The 22,649-nt window shown below is 40.2% G+C and overlaps 1 protein-coding gene across 5 annotated transcripts in view; it reads right to left on the minus strand.

Annotated features, from left to right (window-relative positions):
- PLA2R1 (phospholipase A2 receptor 1) overlaps positions 1 to 22,649 on the minus strand; it is a 125,724-nt gene that overhangs the window by 80,786 nt on the left and 22,289 nt on the right. For all 5 annotated transcript variants that reach the window (XM_007965114.3, XM_038002032.2, XM_007965115.3 and 2 more), the window contains exons 4-8: positions 14,894 to 15,067; positions 10,771 to 10,884; positions 10,121 to 10,264; positions 4,290 to 4,484; positions 1,648 to 1,805 (exon numbers count right to left, since the gene is read on the minus strand). In XM_007965114.3, coding sequence (XP_007963305.3) covers positions 1,648 to 1,805; positions 4,290 to 4,484; positions 10,121 to 10,264; positions 10,771 to 10,884; positions 14,894 to 15,067 — 785 coding nt within the window. The remainder of the gene's footprint in view (positions 1 to 1,647; positions 1,806 to 4,289; positions 4,485 to 10,120; positions 10,265 to 10,770; positions 10,885 to 14,893; positions 15,068 to 22,649) is intronic.

Consider the following 22,649-nt stretch of genomic DNA (forward strand, 5'->3'; position numbering starts at 1 on the left):
ACTAAAAATACAAAAATTAGCCAGGCATGGTGGTGCAGGCCTGTAAACCCAGCTACTCGGGAGGCTGAGGCATGAGAATCACTTGAATCCAGGAAGTGGAGGATGCAGTGAGCTGAGATCGCACTACTGCACTCCAGCCTGGGTGACAGAGTGAGACTCTGTCTCAAAAACAAACAAACAAACAAACAAACAAACAAAACATTGTGGTGGATTTCAGCAGAGCTAGACCCAAGACAAACATTGAGAGGTATTGTTTCTCCTTCTTCATATGGGGCTGAGAGACACGGCCTTAGCATGTATAACTGTTACTGCACTGTACAATTGTAATTGTCTGTGCTAGCATTAAAAGATGAAACCATGAAACATGTCACAAAAGTTAAGTGCTCAGAAATGCTTCCTGTTTGGCTGGCATAATTACTTTGTCAAGCCATGTCAGTAACATTTAATAAACTGCCTCTTGGGGGAACTTGACAGAGTATCCCGATGGTTAGAAGAATAAGGACATCTACCAAGTCCCAACAACCTCCTAACACTCAGCCACTGTATTCAGCAGCTATCTTGATCAAAGAGATTAAGTCTGTTTTAGGCATAATAAACTATTCAAATGGCTTGGGATTAAACTAATTCTGTATAATCCGATGTTTTAGATAAATGAGAGACTAGAACATAGGGATGAATGTGGTGTTCAGACTACTGGGACCACTCCATCCACATGAGGAAAAGAGCAAGATTTGCCACTGATCCATAATTTTCAAAGAGGTTACACATACTGTTTAAATCCTTTTATGTGAATAAGATAAAGGAGCTTAAAAACCATCACTCTCCAGAGTAATCGTCCATCCCTCAGTTCTTCCCCTCATTTTCATCATGGCAGTCAATGGCACCACCATCCACCAAAACCGTGGTTGCTCAAGCCAAAAGCCGATCTCTCTCCCACCCCAGCATCGAACTTAGCAACACCTCCTGTTCTCCAAAGCACACTTGGATCTGTCCACTTCTCTTCACAGTCACTACCCTAACTCAACTCTGGTGTAGCCTCCAAACTGGCTTTTCTGCTTCCATTTTATCCCTCTCCTAACCATTTTCTGTGTAGCAGCCACAGTTAATTTTAAAATGTAAATCAGATCACGCCATGTGTTTCCTGGAAGCACTTTATTGATTACTATACCACAGTCTAGAAACCTGGCATTTTAGAATTCCTACTGCCCGTCTCTTACGACCTCCTCACCACTGGTCTCCTTTTTGATAATTCAACATAGCAAGTCTTGGTCTGTCTTTGGGCCTTTGCACTTGCTACCCTCTGCATGTTCTGCTTAGAATATTCTTCCCCCTTCTCTCTGAGAGTTTTTTTTTTTTTTTTTTAAGTCCAAGCTTAAATGTCAACTTTTCAGAAATGCTTTCTGTGACTATCTTGTCCTTCCCCAACCCAAGCTTTTCACTATCATGTCACATATTTCCTTGGAGCAATCATTACAACTATAATTACCATGTTTTTTCTGTGTGTACTTGTTTACTCTCTAACATGGAAGGCCCATGAGGAGCAGGGACTGTGCCTGTCTTGGTCTCTGCCATAGCCCAAGGCTCCAGCATAGGTGGCCTTCAGTACAAGACCAGTAAAGTGAGCACTGAACAAATGAATCGACTTACAGACTGCTCTGCTGAGACACACAGCTGGCTTCTATTTGGAAAAATTTGCGGCTCAAGTGTGTGCCAATTAGTAAAGATGACTGAAGAGTCACTAGACCATTCAAAGGAAACTGGAATTTTATTGCTGCTCAAACCAATCCATGTTTCTGATGCATTTTCTGTAAGAGATAAATGTAAATTACTTACGGGATCCTATTATTTGCAAAGGAGATAACACCCTGGAGTTACTACCAAAATATACCACTTCACATGTGATTTCTTCTTTATTTCTTTGCATAATGAAATCTGTTTAAGTCTTGGCATAAAATGTCTGTTTAAACATTTTCCCCTCTCTGCTATGGTTTGAATGTTTGTCCTCTCCAAAATTCAGGTTGAAACTTAATCCCCAACGTGGCAATATTGAGGGGGAGCCTCTAAGGGTCGAGTGGGTCATGAAGGCTCTGCCCTGATGAATGGATTAATGGGTTAATGGATTAACTAGTTCTCATGGGAATGGTACTGGTGGCTTTATAAGAAGAGGAAGAGAGACCTGAGATAGCACACTCAGCCCCCTCTCCATGTGATGCCCTGTGCCACCATGGGACTCTGCAGAGAATCCCCACCAGCAAGGAGACCCTCTCCAGATGTGGCCCTTTGACCTTGAACTTCTCAGCCTCCATAACTGTAGGAAATAAAGTTCTTTTCTTTATAAATTACTCAGTTTCTTTGTATTCTATAATAATCAATAGAAAATGGACTAAGACACTCCCATAATATCCAGATCTGCTTGATATAGGCCTTATAAGTGAGGCAGAGTGTGAGCCAAAGCCAATGCAACAACAAAGCCTAAGCAAGTTGGATTCCTGGGGCTCTGATTTCTGCTAGAATCGTGTATGTACGTTAAGTAGATCTGAAAAGTCTGGTTTTGCTTCTGCCTAGAGAAAGGAAAAATAGGAAGACCCATTGGATTATGAAAAGGGCATGAAACAAACTTTTAATGATAGTCTAGCTTAAAGATAAGTTTTTTTCTTTTCCCCCCAACAGATGTTGGTGAGGATGCAAAAAAAGGAACACTTATACATTATTGGTGGGAATGTAAATTAGTACAACCTTTATGGAAAACAGTATGGGGATTACTCAAAGAACTAAACATAGAACTACCATTCAATCCAGCAATCTCACTACTGGATATATACCCAAAGGGAAAAAAATCATATCAAAAAGACACCTGTACTCATATGTTTATCACAGCATTATTCACAATAGCAAAGATGGAATCATGTAAGTATCCATCAGAGGAGGGCTGGATAAACAAAATATGGTTATATATATATATACACACACACATATATATACACATATATACATATATATGCATATATATACACATATATACACATATATATGCATATATATACACACACACATACATCACGGAATACTACTCAGCCATAGAAAAGAATGAAATCATGTCTTTTGCACACAGGTAGCACTTGAGGTGATTCTGCTAAGTGAAATAACTCAGAACATCAAATACTGCATGTTCTCATTTATAGGTGGGAGCTAAACAATGGGGACACATGGAGATACGGAGCAGGATAATAAACACTGGAGACTCCAAAAGTTGGTAGGGGTGAGGCTGAGGGTTGAAAAATCACCTGTTGGGTACAATGTTCACTATCTGGGTGATGGAACCGCTAAGAGGCCAGACTTCACCACTGCAATATATGCATGTAAGAAATACTCACCTGTACCTCTTAAACCTATTTTTTAAAGTATGTTTTTTCCTTTTTCTTTTTTCTGCCATGAGAAAAAAGGAGCAAAACCTCTTAAAGGAATTGAAGTGGAGTTGCTGGAAAAGGAATTAAAACTTGACAGTCTAGGTAGGAAAGAACCCTATGTGGCTGAAAGAGATGTGTAAGTGCCCTTATTGAGATAAGCAGCCCACAGGGTTCTTTAATCCCAAATGCAAAAGATTAGGAAAAATAACAGAGAAGGACGCATGTTTTCACTCCATACTAAAACCTAACAATTGAAAATGTCATCAAAGTAGATCCTGGAAATTTTTTTTGTATTTTTAAAAACTGAAAAATGAAATAAATAATTTCAGTATTTTTTCAGCAGAAGTCTATGTCAAATGCATGACACATTGAAGAGCAAGCCAACTCTGATGGACTCAGGCTGGGTGGAAGCCAGGAGCCTAAAACTCCTATACATGGGGAACAGTCTGAACATCACCTCACCAAATAAATTACCCATGTTCACCGGCTAAAATTGTTTAAATCCAATTATTTGCCTAAGGGGTTCCCTTTAGTATGTGGATTACATGATAACAACACACTACTGCTATCTAGCGGCCATAAAGCTAAATTACAGGTTTAGGTTTTTCACTAGAAGTTTTAGGAAATGAACTTTCCTACTTCACAAAAAAGTTAAAAATCATCTAATAAATGTGGCATATATGAAGATGTTACGAAGTTTCTGAACATGTATTTTGTAAAAATCCAATAAATTTGAACTCCTGAATAACATTTAGAAACTTTAAATGTATGTGTCATGAATAACCACTTTTAAATAACTTAAATTTCTTTTCAACTCTACTAATAAAAGTAGTTACTACATTATATTTTATACCTCTTAAACCAAAGGCAGCTGGGACTCACCATCTCCAAGGAGGGTTACAAGAAACTCCACCTCTGCTAATGAGGTTATATCTATTAATGCACTGTTATCAGCCTGACAAGAACGCAAAGCCTTATGCCAGGTCTTTTCTTCTTTCTGAAGTTTGTAGCAATTACGATTGTAGGGATTCCAGCCAGGCTCACAGTAGGTAGCATAATATTTCCACGCATCTTTTTCTTTTTAAACCAACAAAAAACAATGTCATTTTCCACAATTATTTTAACATTACTTATTACAGTTTATGTAAATTGCCATTAATATGATTACTTTAAAAATGTGAAAAACAGAAATATACAAAATGACATATATCATGGAATTCTAGATCTTCAGAGTTGAGAAGGGTCTAATCTATGATCTGGATCTAGATCTAGGATAAAATGAACCTCAGTATTTCATTTTCCAGAGGAGCTAGTGAAGGTACGAAGAAGTAAGGAGAGGAGGGATGGCAGCAAAATGGCCGATAGCGACACCTGTGTCAGAAGCCTTTGAACAACAGCAACTCCATCTTGTTTAGGGGCTGAGTAAAATAAGGCTGAGACCTACTGAGCTGCATTTCCAGGAGGTCAGGCATTCTACAAGATGAGACAGAAAGTCAACACAAAATACAGGTCACAAAGACCTTGCTGATAAAACAAGCTGCAGTAAAGAAGCTGGCCAAAACTCATCAAAACCAAGATGGTGAGGAAAGTGAGCTCTGGTGATCCTAGCGGCTCATTATATGCTAATTATAATGCATTAGCATGCTAAAAGACACTGCTATGACAGTTTACAAGCCATGGCAACATCAGGAAGTTACCCTATATGTTCTAAAAAGGGGAGGATCCCTCATTTCCGGAAATGGTATACTCCTTTCCCAGAAAACTCATGAATAATCTACCCCTTGTTTAGCATATAATCGAGAAAGAACTGTAAGTGTAATCAGCTGAATAGCCCAAGCTGCTGCTCGGCCTCTGGAGTAGCCAATCTTTATTCCTTTACTTTCCTGATAAACTTGCTTTCTTTTTATGGATTCGCCTCCAATTCTTTCTTGGGGTCTGGATTGGGACCCCTTTCTGGTAAAACCTGGCACTCATCCCTGCTATAGGAACAGCCAAAGCAACGAATAAATGATTACATTTTCACAAAGACAGCTGAAGGAGAGTGCTGGAGCACATTAAGGGAGTAGCAGAAACAACATGGAGCACAGAAACCCTTGCCACCCCCACCCCCACAATCTCCCCCAGTCCCCGTTGGAAGCAGCTTAGAGCCAGGAGAGACTTCTCCCTGTAAGGAAAGGATGAGCAAGAGGACCCCAGCAGCCTCCAACACCACCAGGGTCACCTACAGTCGTTGCTACTGGGGACCCCTGCAGCCTTCACAGGCACTAAGCCCAGTTGAGGGGGCTGCCTGGAGTCTACAGGACTATGCTTGCCCCAGAGAAAGTTCTGACGCTGTACCCTGTCTCTCTGTGGCCTATGGGGCTATTGTGCTGCACCATCTTGAAAAAAGAACCACTGCTAGAATGTCATGTTCTGCTCTGGTAGTGAGTAGCCACAGCACCTCTCCATCCTTGAGGCTTTGTAACCACTGCACCACTTCTACCTCGTGGCCCACCAACCCCATGCCAAATTGCTGTGGGGCTCTCACTCTACCTGGCGTGGCCAAGTTGCCATGAGCTGCTCTATTTACCTTTCCTGTTTGTTGCTGTGCCATGCCCCTCAGAGCCTGAGCTGGCTTATCACCCTGCCTCCAAAGAAATGGTGCCTTGGCCTCCCAGAGTAGTCATATTCCCCAGTATGTGTGCTGAAGTGGCGCCCTGCCTCCCAGGGAATCCCTGCCCTGGCTGCCGAGAGCAGTCGCACTTCTGGCACCTGAGCTGAAGTGGCTCCCAAATCCAGGGGAAACAGTGCTTTAGCTGCCCAAAGCAGTCATACCCCCCAGCACCTAAGCTGAAGCAGCCTCATCTCATGGGGGAATGGGTGCCTTGGCTGAGCTGAGCAGCTGTGCCTCGTGGAGCTTGGCTGATGTGGTACCCTGCATCCAACGGAAACAGCATTGGCAAGGCTGGGACATCCTGCCCTCCAGGCCAAACAGCTGTAGCACCCTGCTTTCCTGGAACTGGACTAGTCCCACAAAGCCTGAACTGCTGAGGCACCCCACCTTCCCCGGGAGAGGAGTCATCATTTTGCTGCTCCTTGCCCCCCAGGAAATAGGCCATAGCTATATGCCACCATTCCTGGGTCCTTGTTGCTACTGAACCTGACCTCACAGAGTCTGAGATTCTGCTGTGTCCCACCATCCCAGGGTCCGGAGTCACCACTGCCTGGTGCTTCACCCCAAGAGCTGGAGTTGCCACAGTGCCATACTGGTTCTGGTTCCCAAATTACAGCCGTGCCCTGTTCCCTGGAGCCAAACCTCCAGAGTACCCCTTCTTCCTTGGAGGTAAGTATATAGTCAAATTCAGAATGTTCAAATACTGTAATGGTGGTCTGTAAATCATTTATATCTCCAGTATGAAGATTAAAGTCAAAATTGCCAAAAATAGGTTGGGCACAGTGGCTCATGGCTGTAATCCCAGCACTTTGGGAGGCTGAGGTGGGAGGATTAGTTGAACCCAGGAGGTTTAGCTACGATCATGCCACCATACTCCAGCCTGGGCAACAGAGCAAGACCCTGTCTCTAAAACATAAATAAATAAGTAAGTAAATAAATAAACAACCAAAATGCTAAAACGTAACTATAGCTACAATAAATTAAGAAATACACAATATTAAAAGATGTAAATAGTGACATCAAAATTTTAACTATTGGAGGTAGGGTAAAAATCTAGAGTGATTGTATGCAACTAAAGTTAAGCAGTTATCAGTGTAAAACAGTCCATTATAACTGCAAGATGTTTTATGTAAGCCATATGATAACCACAAAGAAAAAAAAAAACTATAGCAGATACACAACTGATAAAGAGAAAGGAATCGAAATTTAGCACCACACACACAAAAAAATCACCAAATCACAAAGGTAAACAATAAGAGAGGAAGAAAGAAAAAAGAATCTATAAAACAAGCAGAAAACAATGAACAAAATGGCAATAGTAAGTCTTTACCTATCAATCATTACTCTGAATGCAAATGGATTAAATTATCTAATCAAAACACAGAATGGCTGAACGGATAAAAGGTTACTAGGAGTCAAAGAGAGAAAATGAGCTGAGGTAGGAAAAAGGATACAAGTAGCATATCTGTAGGATGAACAAGTCTAAAGGTCTACTGTACAGCATGAGGACTATAGTTAATATAGTGTATTCAGGATTCTTGATAAATGAGTAAACTATAGTTGCTCTTGTCACAGTGGGGGAAACGGGTAACTAAATGAGATGATGCATGTGTTAATTTGTGTCACTAAAATAACCATTTTACTATATATATATATATCCTATGACATCATATTGTATACTTTGAACATATATAGTAAATTTTATTTTTAAAAATAGTAAAAAAGTAAAACAAACAACAACAACAAAACCAAAGAAGTAAAGAGACTTGACAAAGCACATACAATGAAAGCAGGGTGTTGGGACTAGGTATAAAATCTAACAAAGCTGGTCATTTTTGAAACCTTTTTACATTTAAAAGAAGTATTATGGAATACAATTTAAATGATATTTCAGGGATTTTATACATAGTGTATGGGTGAGGTAGATATTTATCCCCAGCTGAAAAGAGCCTAAAACTCTGACGACTTCCTCTAAAATGGGGATGACAAATAGGTTTCACTTTGAAGACAAGTCTTGAGTGTCCACGGTGTTGCTCTGGGCTGATACGGACACCAGGTGGGGCTTTCAGGAACACAGTGCCATGATGCTTGGACATTGGAGGGCAGTGGTGATGCACATGCTATATGTTGGGTTTCCTTTCTCGCGAGACTGTCCCCTATCTGATGATGGCATTTTTTGCCTTATTTTATTAACCACAATGAGGTGCCTCCATTAAGAATGAATTTAAACTAAATATGATTTCACTGTGGGAAACAAAACATTCTTTTAAAATTGTTTCTAGGACTCTGACAGCAATTGGAATCATGGCCAAAGAGTGTTAGAATTTTGTATATCATTGACCCCAATGGTTTTCAGCCTAAAAAAGTACTCATGACACCCCTTTTAAACTTGGAATTTTAGGTTGCCCGTGGTGGCTCACGCCTGTAATCCCAGCACTTTGGGAGGCCGAGGCAGATGGATAGCCTCAGGTCAGGAGTTCGAGACCAGCCTGGTGAACATGGTGAAACCCCGTTTCTACTAAAAATACAAAAATTAGCTGGGCGTGGTGGTAGGCGCCTGTAATCCCAGCTACTTGGGAGGCTGAGGCAGAATTGCTTGAACCTGGGAGCCAGAGGTTGCACTGATCTGAGATCGCGCCATTGCATTCCAGCCTGGGTCACAAAAGCAAGACTTCAATCGATCCGCAGAAGAATGTGTTGAACTTGAAGCAAAGCAAATAATCCAAACAAGCTAACTTAACTACTCCCATTTCTGGTCTTCTGACCTCAATTAGCAGACCAGAAGGATAAATATAACAGAAGAAATGAAGGGTGGCAGGAGGGAATGCAATATGGCATAAGAAAGAAAGAAAAAATGAAGAGAGAAGGAATAGAGAAAGGAATATGAAAGAAGGAAGAGAGGGAGGGAAAAGGACAATAACAGGTGGTAGCAATTTCAGCAAATTCCTGAAATAATGGACAAATCTCTACATTAAAAAATGGCAAGATGCTTCTTTTTTCCCTAACTTGTACCCCATATTCTACAAAACTTCTCGGCTTAGCTATTTAAAGGAAAATGAAAGTTAAAACCCGATTGTCAGAGACAATATTTAAAAATGATAATTCAGCTTATTATTTTAAATCTAGAGTTTTTCTAATATTTTTGCAATGATTATTTATAAGATGGTTATATTGGCCAGGCGCGGTGGCTCATGCCTGTAATCCCAGAACTTTGGGAGGCCGAGGAGGGTAGATCACGAGGTCAGGAGATCGAGACCATCCTGGCTAACACGGTGAAACTCCATCTCTACTAAATATACAAAAAATTAGCCAGGCGTAGTGGCGGGCGCCTGTACTCCCAGCTACTCGGGAGAGTGAAGCAGGAGGGCGGAGATTGCAGTGAACTGAGATTGTGCCACTGCACTCCAGCCTGGACCACAGAGCAAGACTCCATCTCAAAAGAAAAAAAAAAAAAGTTATATTTTTATCTCTACATTTGGAGTTAAGACATTAATTCTCAGAGAAACTAGAAAGAGGTTATAGACCTGAAAACAGAAATAATTGGACTTCTGGTAGTAGACTGTGATTAGATATTATTTAAGTATTAACTCCATCTAAAAAGTCCTGCATGTGATTTCAGGGAGGAGGGTGTGTTACTAATAAGAGATTCAGAGTGTGCTAGAAAATCAATGAAGTAAATAATTATATAAAATTGTTTTTTAAATTATGTTTAATTTCTAGGGGAACAATAAATAAAACTCAAAACTAGAATAGAAAAAGAAATGTATCTTATTTTTCTAATACAGAATGACTAAGAGTGCAAATTTTTTAGAAGAGAGGAAGAAAATGTTTGCCATGCTCAGTTTATTTCAGTTTTTTAGTAAAAACCTAAATGCATTTGTTAAAATCACAGTCCCTTTGACATAGCAGATATTATCTAGTTACACATTTTTTCATGTAAATATAAACTAGATTTAGCTAAGTTTACATTATGAATTATTAGTAAACATTAGAGAAATTTGCATATATTGAGAGGACAAGTAAACAACACCTAAGAACAACTTAAAATAAAAACACTTACCAACTATTTCATGATCAGTGTGGTTTAGATATTTTTTACATATATATGGCAAGGTGGACTCACAATCCCGACCCCTCCAGGCACTTGGCATAAATGAACTAAATGTTCCACAGTGATTTTCAACAAATGGCTCAAAATTTACCTCTGAAAATACAAAGAGTGTGTTTAATATTAGAAGCAAAAGCAGCTAGTTTAATATATATTGAAATGTAGTTTCAGCATCAAGGGGATAGCCTTTCTACTTGTCATATATAGTAAATCCTGTAAAGATGTTATATCCTATAAGATGTTATCCATGATTTTGCAGTTACAGTCCAGGCATGTCAATTAAATGATTTCCCAAAGATTCCAAAAGACCCAATTTTACTATCTTAAAGTAGAGAGATACTTTGCAATTTGTAGCTATTTTTAAAGCAGCAGACTGGAATCTTGGCTTGTACCCAAATTCTCCTGCAACTTTGGCTAAAAAGCTTATCTTCCTGGACTCTATTTTCTTGTTTGGAAAAGCTTGCCTTAAAAGAATTCAGTCAGCTTAAAAAATGTTTATAAACTACTCTCAAAAAAGCATATCCTATGTGCATGGGAAACGCTGCGGTGTAAGGCTGCAGGATGATGTCATGTGACAAAGGCAAAGAAAACACTGCGGGTACCTGGGCTCCAATTTAGGTAGTTGAGCGGTGTTCCATCAGACCACTGCCAGCCAGAGTGTTCATCCAGCTGATTGAGACCGATCCACACCTCCACTGCCTTACTGCTTATGTGCTCTGAAATGAAAATTATGAAGCTTCAAAAAAAAAAAAAAAAAAAAATCCAGTGTTACACATCTTTCTTGTTCTCCTATTCCTGGATCACGGAGTCAGAAATTAATCCCAGTCAATGATAGGAAAGGTGCACAGAATGCACGTGGTGCTTCTGAGTGATAAAGCAGGCTCCCACCATCTTGAGAAACAGAGCAGGCTCACTGACAGCTGTTTTTCAACCTTGAATGCTTCATGCGAGTACCCAGAAATGTTGCCTTTCAGGGTTGTCAATCTAGACAAGGGTGCATGGTTGCACACTTGAGGCCATCTTACTTGAGTGAGCTCATGAACTTAAAGGTTTTATAGAGTGGAGGAGGAGGTGTGCAGGGTCACTCCCAGAAGGTGAACAGAGACACATCTTCAAAGGTAAAAAGTGTGCTGGAGTAGATCAGGGAGGGGTGTACAGTGTGAGAGCCACTAGGAGTTGTCTGCTCAGCAGGAGGGACCAGAGTGTCTCGGGGCATCCCTAGCAGGTTGGGACCTAAGGCTGTGTGCAGTGCAAACTAGACGCTGCTTCCACAGCTTGAGGTGGAAGAAGATTTTATGGCAGGCTGGCTCTGTGGCCCCTCCTCTTAACCAGTCCACAACAACTCTCGGTTTAACGCAATACCATGTTTGTTAAAGACACTATGAATAAAAACGTGCATTGACGTGCAGAAAAACATAGTTATCAAAATTATAGAATTATGGGAATTTTTCTTCAGTTTTTCTTTCTGTGCACCTAAATTTTAAACATTCTTCCAGAACAAATAGGTACTAATTGTGCAGTAAAAATAGGGTGGGGGGAACCAAAACCCAGTATCAGAAATGTAATGAAAGTGGCAATTTTGTGACGCTTTGAAATGTTGCCATTTACTCGTTCAATCTACAAAGGAGAGCATTGTTCGCTTACAATTCACCTGCTTCAGAGCCCAATGCATTTTTAGTCAGATGCAGGGGTCCTGCCTGAGATTAAGACCCTGACGGATAAGAGTTATAAACAGGGTGACCGTATGCCCCCGTTTTCCTGGAAAGCTCGTGGTTCATGCTGGTAGTTCCAGAATAATTATTAATCGCAGTCCCTTTTACTATCAAAAGAGTCTCAGTTTGGATGATAGACTGTATGATTACCCACGTTGTGAAGGTCATTGTAGTCATATAACAAGGCTGCAGCATCCTCAGTGACTAGACATTTCAATACAATTGTGAAAAACTCAAAGAGCCTAACCCATTTAGGAAAAGAGAAAAAGGTGCTTTATAATTTTGATATCCCCAGAAATCAATAAACAGAAACAGCATCCTATACGTGGGTTTCACCCTTCCAAGTTTCCATGGCATTCACATGGAATCTCTTTCTAATGTCCATTTGATTATTCCTTTCAATAGCACCATTTGATTAAATCATTTAGCAGGTCTTATGATGATAAGAAGTGAAATGGATTGACAAGGCAGGGAGAAATTTTCACATTTCACATCCAGGCAAGTGCCAAGTGATATTTTAAAATCTAGTTAAAATATTAAAACGTGAATTATTCTTATCTTAGAATTATTTTGAATATCCATTGTGCAATTGTTTCAATAATGCAGATAAAAAATCATTGTGCAATTTATAATCTGTGTCTGAAGGCACAAAAAACCATCTATTTATCTTTAGGACTAAGCTGGCCCACAATACTGTAATAAGAAACTCGAATTTAAATTCCTTTGGATATTTCTTGGCATTCATGACAGCTTAGATAATTCCTTGTACCATAGTACATTTTCACCAGAATTAGCAAGAAGCATTAGATTATTTTCATCATTAAAAAATACCTTGGTTGGAACGAACAGGTTTCTGTCTTTATGAACAGACTTCTGTTTTTCCAAACAATTCCCAAAGACTAATTATAGAACTGAGGTAGTTAAAGCAAAGTCCCTGACATGTCTTATTTTTTTAAATTGTTATTCAAATTTGATGAATAAATCCAGACCGTCTCATGACAGATCCTGGCAGTTCAGATAGATAATTGTAATTCATAAATGGCATGTAAACTTTTATATGAAAACCATGTCAGGCTTATAATGATTTTGAAAATTGATGTTTTCCTGCACTATGACTTACTCAAATCAAATTCAATAATAATTTCTGACTTTTGCACAGCTGTGGGGAAAGGGTGGGCACACATTGCTCATTCATTTCTTACAATCCTTCTGGAAGATATTAATGACTTACAAAAGCTTTAAAGCGTGCTTACTTTTCCATCCAGTGAACCCACTTCTGCAAACTTATAAAAAAATATTTGGGGAGGTATGCACAAAGCTATGTGCAGGGATGGTTTATAATGTCAACAAATAAATAAATAAAAACCAAATGGTTTCATCAATATATCTCTAGTAAAAGGAGATTTGATCAATGTATTACCACTAACCTATACTACTATGTAACCATTAAAAATTATTATGTAGATCTATATTTATAGATACAGGCAAATGTTCATTATATGCAGGTAAATAAAATAACCAGATTACCAAACTGTGTACATAGTTGTTGTTAAATGGTTAACACACACTGAGTGTTTGTTATGTGTGCCAGGCACTTTTCTATGATTTCACCTGTATTAAAATATGTAATAGACACCAGGAATTTGCATTATTATAATTTCCACTTGATGGAGGGGGAAATTGAGGCACAGAGCAGTTAAATCACTTGCTTGAGTAACCCTGCTACTCAAGTGGTAGAGGCAGGATTCAAATCCAGGTGGCTCCCTGCTCTCCTAACCACTGTGCAATAGCTGCCATGTTTTTATTTATTTTTATTTTTTATTTATGTATTTATGTATTTTGATATGGAGTCTGGTTCTGCCGCCCGGGCTGGAGTGCCATGGCATGATCTTGGCTCACTGTATCCTCCACCTCCCAGGTTCAAGTGATTCTCCTGCCTCAGTCTCCTTAGTAGCTGGGACTACGGGTGCATGCTACCACATCTGGCAAATTTTTGTATTTTTAGTAGAGAGAGGGTTTCACCATGTTGACCAGGCTGGTCTCAAACTCTTGGCCTCAACTGATCCACCCGTCTTGGCTTCCCAAAGTGCTGGGATTACAAGTGTGAGCCCTGCGCCTGGCTGCTGCCATGTTTTCATATAATACCATTTTTTATATATACTATGTATGTACACATGCATTTATATGTTTTGGCAGAGAAACACAGTTATCTCTGGATTACAGAATGATGGGAACTTTTTCATTGGTTTTTCTTTCTATATACCTGAATTTTACAAATTATTCTAAAATAAACATGGACTACATATGCAATAATATTTGAAAAAACTGGCATCAAAAACTGTTAATGAAAGTGACTAATTTTGTGATATTTTCTAATGTTTCCACAAGTTTTTAAAGAGGTGTACGTACACACATACAAAGACGTTTAATCTATAAAGGAAAAGTAAGAGGAGAGTGTGGGAAATGAGTGAAACACAAGTCTTAGTTTACTGGCACAATTCTTTTAACACATTATTGTCTATACTGTTAGTTAACATATATGTGTTTTTGCTTTTCCCACCAAAGTTTAAGATTTTGTTTTTGGGACCCACCAGAAAGCCTATGATGTATCTGCACATGGTGAATGATAGGTAAGATTTCGTTTAATTAATAAAATGCTTAATGATTTATTAATGGAAATGGAATGGCTAAGATCTCCAGAAGAGTAAGAAATAGCCCTTACATTTAGAAATCTTCCTGATTCACCTGTTAGAACTGCAATTCTCCTGGGTCCCTTGCTGTGGTCTCAAATTCTCTTCTCCAGGGGGGAGAAAATAAGAAAGACATCACTGGATGCCAAATGGAATCACTCAAGGTTCATGGAAACATTTTGGGTGAGAGTTTTGGGCCATATTAAGGAAAGAAAAATATTTTTTAAGAGCTTTTTTTCATAATATATTTTTGTATATGTGAAAACAGTTAACAACAGTCTTTTTATTGTATCCGTATCAATGTGCATCATCCACCTACTTACCCCTTATGAAATTTTCTTCAGTTTCATCTGTAATACTTAACAGAGCACCTCCTTGCATCTGGCATGAAGAATGTGCCTCGCTCCAAGAGAGAGATGAAAGCAGGTTGAACTGGTAACAAATGTGTGAATTGAGGTCCTTCTCCCAAATAGTATCACAACTTACTTCTGCAGAGGCTGGAAACAACGGCCGTTAAATCATCCAAGTCTTATTTTATCTATACAGCAACATATTTGTAAGATAAATCTGAACGGAATTATTCCATCTTGCAATCTCTAAAACTTCAGTGCCTTATCTATTCTTGATTAGATCTTTATGATAAAATCTGCATTGCTATCCCATTGTTAAGATACGGTTAAACTCTTTCATGATTTACCTAAGGAAATATAAGAAATCACCTATGAAGAAGCTGTAATCCTTTCCAGAGTAATAATAGGAACCAGTTTTAAGAGAAGGAAATGGAAGCGAAGTATTTGTGAAAATAAGATCTGAGTTCTTGTGTCATTTAGAACTTTACATTGAAACCTTGTGTCTTTAAAAGTTCATTTTAGTGGATACAAATGTTATTTCAAAGGCATTTCTTCCCAAATATAAAATGCTAAAACAAAAGGATAGAGTAGGAATATAAGTCAATAGTAAACACAAGTTTTCAAATAAACATCAAGCACTGGAACGCTGACATATAGTTTAAGAAAGTTCTTTCAGCCAAGACGAATAGAATCAAGATCCACTTGTAAGACACTGGCCGAAGACTGCATAGTATGCTCAAAAGTAAATTAAATAAAGTATGAAATGTGGAGCTGAAGTCCGAAGTGTTTTGAAATAACAGAAAATTAAGACTGAGTTTGGGTGCTTTTGCTAACATTTTAAATCAAACTCCAAGGTGAACTAAGCAGCCACAATAATGACTGGAAATCAAACTCAAACAGAGAATAATCAGAATGCAGAGAATGTGAGCCATACTGCAGCATGACTGAAAATGACTGACAGGCAACCAGCTGAAATCTAGGACAGCCTTTCCCAAAGTGTGATCCCCAAAGTAAGACAACTTTAAGAGGCTCCCCAAGAAAATCTGAGACACAATGCATGCATAGGGTTCTCTGGGAAATTCACAACGAACATTAGCATATTCAAGGCTCTGAGAAGTTTTGGAGTAAACAAACATGCTTAATTTTAATTCAGTGTACTTCAAACTTATTTGACAATAAAATCTGTTTTGTTTGTCTTTTTCTCCCTCATAACACTTAGATGGTCCCCTTGGGATATGTGGAAAGTTTATTTTCACGTCTGGTTGCAACACACATTCCAGAGGTTTTAAATCACATATAAATCTAAGGCTGTCTATAGAGTTTCCTGACTGATACATGTGTTTATAGAAGGATCCAAGATTAAAGGAAGGCAGAAGACAAGGCTATCACCAAGTAACACTCAAGGGAAGGAAAAAAAAGAAAGGAAAAAGAGAAGGGAAATTTTCAGTAACCATTTTGCCCTGGTGGCTGAAATTTCCCAATTGAGATGGAATCCTTGATTGTTTTCAGTTAAAATGCTAGGCCTTCCCTGAGATGGACAATATGCTACTACGTGTTATGAGACACTAGTTCAGCCATACTCACCCACCATGACAGCTGAGACCATGATGGGGGAGCGGGGGTGTGTTCGTAGTTTTGGCGTGCATAAGAATCATTTAGGACAGTCACAGTGGTTCATGCCTGTAATTCTAGCATTTTGGGAGGCTGAAGTGGGAGGATCACTTGAAGTCAGGAGTTCGAGACCAGCCAGGTCAACAAAGCGAGACCCTATTGCTACAAAAAGAGAAAGAGAGAGGCTGGGTGTGGTGGCTCATGCCTGTAATCCCAGCCCTTTGGGAAGCTGAGGCAGGTGGATCGCTTGAGCCCAGGAGTTCAAGACCAGCCTGGGCAACATGGTGAAAATTTTTTGAGTGCTGACATGACACCACCTGATCTCGTGTGATGGGTTTTGGTCAACACTTTGTTTCATGCACAAAATCATTTTAAATATTGTATAAAATTACCTTCAGGCTATGGTCATAATGTATATATGAAACATAAATGAATTCTGTCTTTACACTTGGGTCCTGTGCCCAAGAAATCTTATTATGTATATGCAAATATCCTAAAATCAGAAATCCAAAACAATTTTGGGCCCAAGAATTTTGGATAAGGGATACTCAGCCTGTATAAGAATTTGTACTTCTGTACAGGCAGACACAAGTCCTTTCTCTGCTTCTCTAGGTGGACTGCACATCACTCCATGAATCTCATTTGTAAGTTGTAAGTAACAAATGGAATGAAAATGTTGTCATAGACACTGTGATGTGCTGCTCTTTAGGGATTGCTTTGGCAGAAGAGTCTCTTTGCCCATTGTCACTCTCCCTCCCCAAGGGCAGTTGACAGACCATGACTGGTCAATGCAGTGATATACTTAGCCCCCGTCTCCCAACAAGGGGCAACTCTGAAGGGTCACCCCAGCTTGAGAACTCTGAATAGAGTTGGTCTAGAGGCCGTAAGGCCTGCATCAGAGCCTCTTCTGTGCAATCCTGCTCTCTTCCCTTCCTTTCCAGGTGAACTGATCCTAAAGGGGCTCCCCAAGAAAATCCCACATGTTAACCTTTGGCTTAAAGACTGCTTCCCGGGAACCCACCACCTTCCACAGGCTCCCACCTTGACCTGGGCATTTGCACTTACATATAGTCTCTCCTTCCAAGCCACAGAAAATGCAGGATCAAAGTCTGGTGTTTCAGGTATGTTTATTATTCTGGAAAAATTCTCATCTAAGGGCTAGAATCCTATTGTTATATTCTTTACATCTTTGATAGTCTTTATATCGTCTCTTCTATTGCTAAATTATGAGTTCCAGGGAAGCAATCGTGTCATATATAACTCTGAGTCTCCTATTACGTGATGAGAGATTACCAAAATCTTTTTCATGGTGTTATAAATAGGTGATTTTCCCCTCCTAAACTACATCTCTTTTTTAATGAACTGAAGTGCATACGTAGAATGACTTGGGACGTGTTTCATCCTCTTTTAATTTCCCACTCAGTCTGTCATCCACTCAATCTAGCCATTAATGTATAGCTTGTTCAAGGCCATCAATGACCCCTGTGTTGCCAAATTCAGCAACTGTTAGTTTGAGACTTTATCAAACAAGGCCCTTCATCAGCACTTGGCAGGCTGAGTTCCCTCTCCATGCTGATTTACTCTCTTTTCTTGACTTCCCATGCCAGGCTACCCTTAAACCTCCCTGGCTGCCCCCTTTCAGTCTCCCTTGCTGATTTATTCTTCTCTACTCAAATTAAATGTTGGAGGCCTCAAGTCTTGGCCCTGAGCCCCCTTCCTTTCTATTCTACACACTCTTTCTGCACATGGCTATCTAACCTGTTCTCATGGGTCCATTTCCTATAACTTCCAAATACATAGAGATCATTACATCTACCTACCTAGTCCACATCTCTACATAACTGACTCACATATAACATGTGCCAACCTGAATAGTATTTAATTTTCTTTTCCAACTGTATATCTCCATAAACTTAGCTATGCATGTCAGAAACATGGAGTCTGAATTAATGTCTCACTTTTTCTCCTAGCCTCCAAGTTCTTAGGAGTGAGAAGTCCTACTCCTGGTTAAAAACCTATATGTGATTCTTGAGGCCTGACCATAGGCAGTTACAAAGCCTTTACCTGGCATGCCTCATGGGGGAAAGCTGCCCCTACTCCAGACCTGGTGCTGAGCTGGCACACTGCAGTTTCTAAAGAGAGTTGTAGTTAAGGGTTCAGGCCCCTCAGGCCCATCGTGCTCTGTGTTATTTGCATTTCTGGCACAGGTGCCTTCCATTCCTACGTCTCTTTCTGTGTGAGGCCTTGGGCCAAGGTCCTCTTCAGGTGCCTCTGCCGAGGCTGGTATGGAGCGGGAAGGAGAGGAATCTTGAAGACACTTTTTCCCCACTCTGACTCAGTGCTCAGTACTTTTCGACTCCTAGCTCTTCCCCTCACCTTACCCCAACCCAGAATCTATACAACTGAAAAGCCTTTGTTGTTGTTGTTGTTGAGGGGTCTCTCAACGGTGAGCTGAACTGAACTCCACGTCTGTGCTGATCCACTGACCCTCGATGGTGGTGCTGTTCCCTGGGGAAAAATGGAACGGGGGAGGTGGCGAATTCTTCTTTTATTCTCTTCATTATACCATCGCAGTGAGTGATCAACAGCTTAACACCTTCATTTTTGGTGTGTTGCTTTAATTAGCTACTCCAACACACAACAGCTCAGCTGTCTCCAGCCCAGCTAAGCTCCTGACAACCAGGTCCTGTTCAGTTTATCTACAAGTTAGATCTTCAATACATCCACATTTCTCCAATCCCCTTGCTGCCACCTAACTGAAGCCACCACTACTCCTGGCCCAGACTATTGCTCTAGCCTTCTAACTGGTCTCCAGGATTTGCCTGTTGCTCCCTTCCAAGCCATTCAGTATAATGGACTCAGAGTAATCCTTAAACATCTTTTTTTTTAAAAAAAAATCATCACTGCCCTGCTTAAAATCCTTTGATGGCTTTCTTTTGCACTTAGAATTAGGTAAGTCCTTACATTTATGACACTCTGAACTATCTAGCCTGTCCATGAGTTGGGCTCTGTCTGCCCTTTCAGAGTGTCTTGTTTCTCTCTCCTTCAATCACTGTACTCTTGCCATGTTGACTTCCTTAGATTGCAATAACCTCTTTCCCCCTTCAAAACCTTCAGATATTTGGCCAGTGACATGCTGAGGGCTGGGGGTGGAGGAGCAGTCAGCCTGGACAGGTGGGCGTATTTGATCAATGACACTGGAATTGTTAGAGCATATGCATGGTAAATCAAAAGCATGCTGTCTTTTACTTGGTTTTATTATTATTTTTTAGTTCTATTTAAACCATATACCCCCCTTTATTGCCTGCATCCTATGCTGACCACTCCCTCTCCCCTTCCTTTGCACATGGCTGCATCATGCATCTCTCTGTAAATATCTAATTCCCTCACTTTCCATTTTGACAACTTCTACTCATCTCTTGGGAAGTTCAAATACAACTTCCTCAGGAAAACCTTCCATGACTACCAATTTTAACTTTGGTTTCTCACTTATAATACTGTATTTTCTTAAGGTAGACCATGACAAACTGTAATTATATATTAATTTGGGTATTATACTTGAATGTGAATGTCATCAGGGCAGGCACGATGACTTTCATATTTCACATTCACGGTTATAACCCCAGGAGCCAGAGAAGTTCCTGGCACATAGTAGGTGTTCAATACCTGTTTGTTAAATGGATAAATGAATCAATGGTCTGTGGAAATGGAGGTCAAGGTCAGGTCAGGTATGCATTGTTGTAGAAGACAAGAGGAGACAGCGCCCTGAAGAACGTATAGACAATTTTCTTTACATAGAGAACGAGAGAGAGAGAGGTATTTTCAGGAGGCAGAAATGGGAATGAAAGAATTGCATTATTTTTAAGATGTTATTTTAAGACTCGCACAGGGCTAACTGCTAAGGAAAAGGGCCCAGCAAAGAAGCACCGGGGGTGTGCACTGGAATCACCTAGAAGTTTATTCAAACACAGATTGCTGGGCTGCACTTCTAGAATTTCTGATATGATGGTCTAGGGTGTGACTGCTACTTGCATTTCTAGCCAGCTCCCAGGGAATTCCAGCGCTGCTGGAACGGGGTCCACACCTTGAGAACCATTGAGATACAGGTTAGAGAAGGTTGGATGGGGTGCTCCAGAGTCCAGGTGGGGAGACTTGGCCTACATAGGAGGAGGAACATTATCCTCGTGCATAAAAGGAAGGAAATAAGGATTGGCACAGATGCAGGTAGGCTTAAAGACGAGGGAGCAGGAAGTTGCCAAACTGCCTGTCTGATGGATCTTTTTGCCATTATGAGGTAGGAATTGAGGTCACCTACTGAGCATCAGAAAGGAGACTGGAAGGTAGGGTTAGAAGTTAAAGGAGAATAGAGAGGTTGGCAGGGTCGTCGTGGGGTGTGAGAGCTGCATGACAGAAACAGATAGCATTGCTGATTCATGTTGAGGGCTCAGGAGAGAGCAGCCATACCTTTATTGTATCAATCTGCTTGTTTTTCTTTCTTGCAGGGGGAGGGGGTGGGCGGGCGGCGACAGAGTCTTGCTCTGTCACCAGGCTGTAGTGCGGTGGTGTAACCTTGGCTCACTGCAACCTCCATCTCCTGGGTTCAAGCGATTCTTCTGCCTTAGCCTCCTAAGTAGCTGGGATTACAGGTGCCCACCACCACACTCAGCTAATTTTTGTATTTTTAGTAGAGATGGGATTTCACCATGTTTGCCATGCTGGTCTCAAACTCCTGACCTCAAGTGATCTGCCCACCTCGGCCTCCCAAAGTGCTGGGATTACAGGTGTGAGCCACTGTGCCCAGCCTAAATCTGCTTTATTATAGAATTATATAAAAATAAGGTTCAAGGGCAACCATATCATTTCACAGGTTGGTATTGTACAAATATCTCAAATTAACTAAGTGTGGTTCTGCAGCTGTGTAAGGCACACAACCAAGAAAGACCTAGAATGGCCCGTAATTGCCACTAAACAAACCCAGAGAGATTCCTGTATGTCATCCTTATTGCTGAAGATGTTTTATTACGTCCTTCACTGCTAGTATATTTGTGTATGTGTTTATGAATACTACATTTAAATTTTGCTCATTTACAATCAACTGTTTTTTAAAAAAGGTAGCATCATTTTACACTGAGATATTTAAAAAAAACTCCCATATAAGAAGGATGAGATACAGTAGTACAGACCTTTACTTTATTCCACTCACTCTTCTCTGTCTTATCCACTTGTTGACCCCATGGAAAGAGCCATCGGCTTGCTCAGGTTTCAATCTCTGACATGTCATTTTGAGTTATATTGGCTACCGGGAGCCAAAAGTAACGAGAAAGGAAGAAAACTGGCACTGAACAAATAAACATGCTCTCTGCTGGTTGTGGTAAAGGTCAGGAGAGCTGGAATCTGGCAGGCTGTCAAGCAGAGGAAGCTTCTGAGCTGTAGGAGGCTGAACAAATAGATAGACTGGGGAATGAAAAGCCCAGAGCATCACTGAACCCAGGCTTCCACTGGGAAACTATCATTGGCTATAAGCGACAGAGGATGGTGGCGGGGTTCTTTTCAGAACCTTAAGGAGAATGCTGTAGTTTTTTTTTTTTTTTTTTTTTTTTTTTTTTTAAGTCCCTAGTATTAGAGCCAAGTGAAGTATGTGTTAACTTTATTAGTATTGATTCATTTATTTGGTTTTAACAATGACTTCTATTGTGGATGGAAAAGGAAAGAGAAAACATGATGCAAACAAAATGACAATAATAAAAATAACATGACATCTGGTTCAGGAATCCAAGGAGTGTAGGGATTACATGCATACACACCTACTTGCATACATTTACATTCAGATAGAGAAGGCTGGTGATCTGACAGTTATAAAATAATGAAATGCTTTCATGCTGGTTGGTGAATAGCCACTGTTCTCAACTTCTCTATTACCCACTGCTGCCCCAGCCTTCCCTGCAGCCCACTCCTGCATTCCAGCAGCTAAGGGGTTAATATCAGCAGAGGGCCTCTGGAATTCCCAACCCCACACTAAGGTCTCCACTACGATTGACCAATAGCCCATACCATATTGGCTGTTAAATGTATTGATATTATCCCTGCATATAGATGTATATTGCATAGAATTATCTCC

Source organism: Chlorocebus sabaeus, chromosome 10 (assembly GCF_047675955.1).
Source record: "Chlorocebus sabaeus isolate Y175 chromosome 10, mChlSab1.0.hap1, whole genome shotgun sequence".
NCBI lineage: Eukaryota > Metazoa > Chordata > Mammalia > Primates > Cercopithecidae > Chlorocebus > Chlorocebus sabaeus.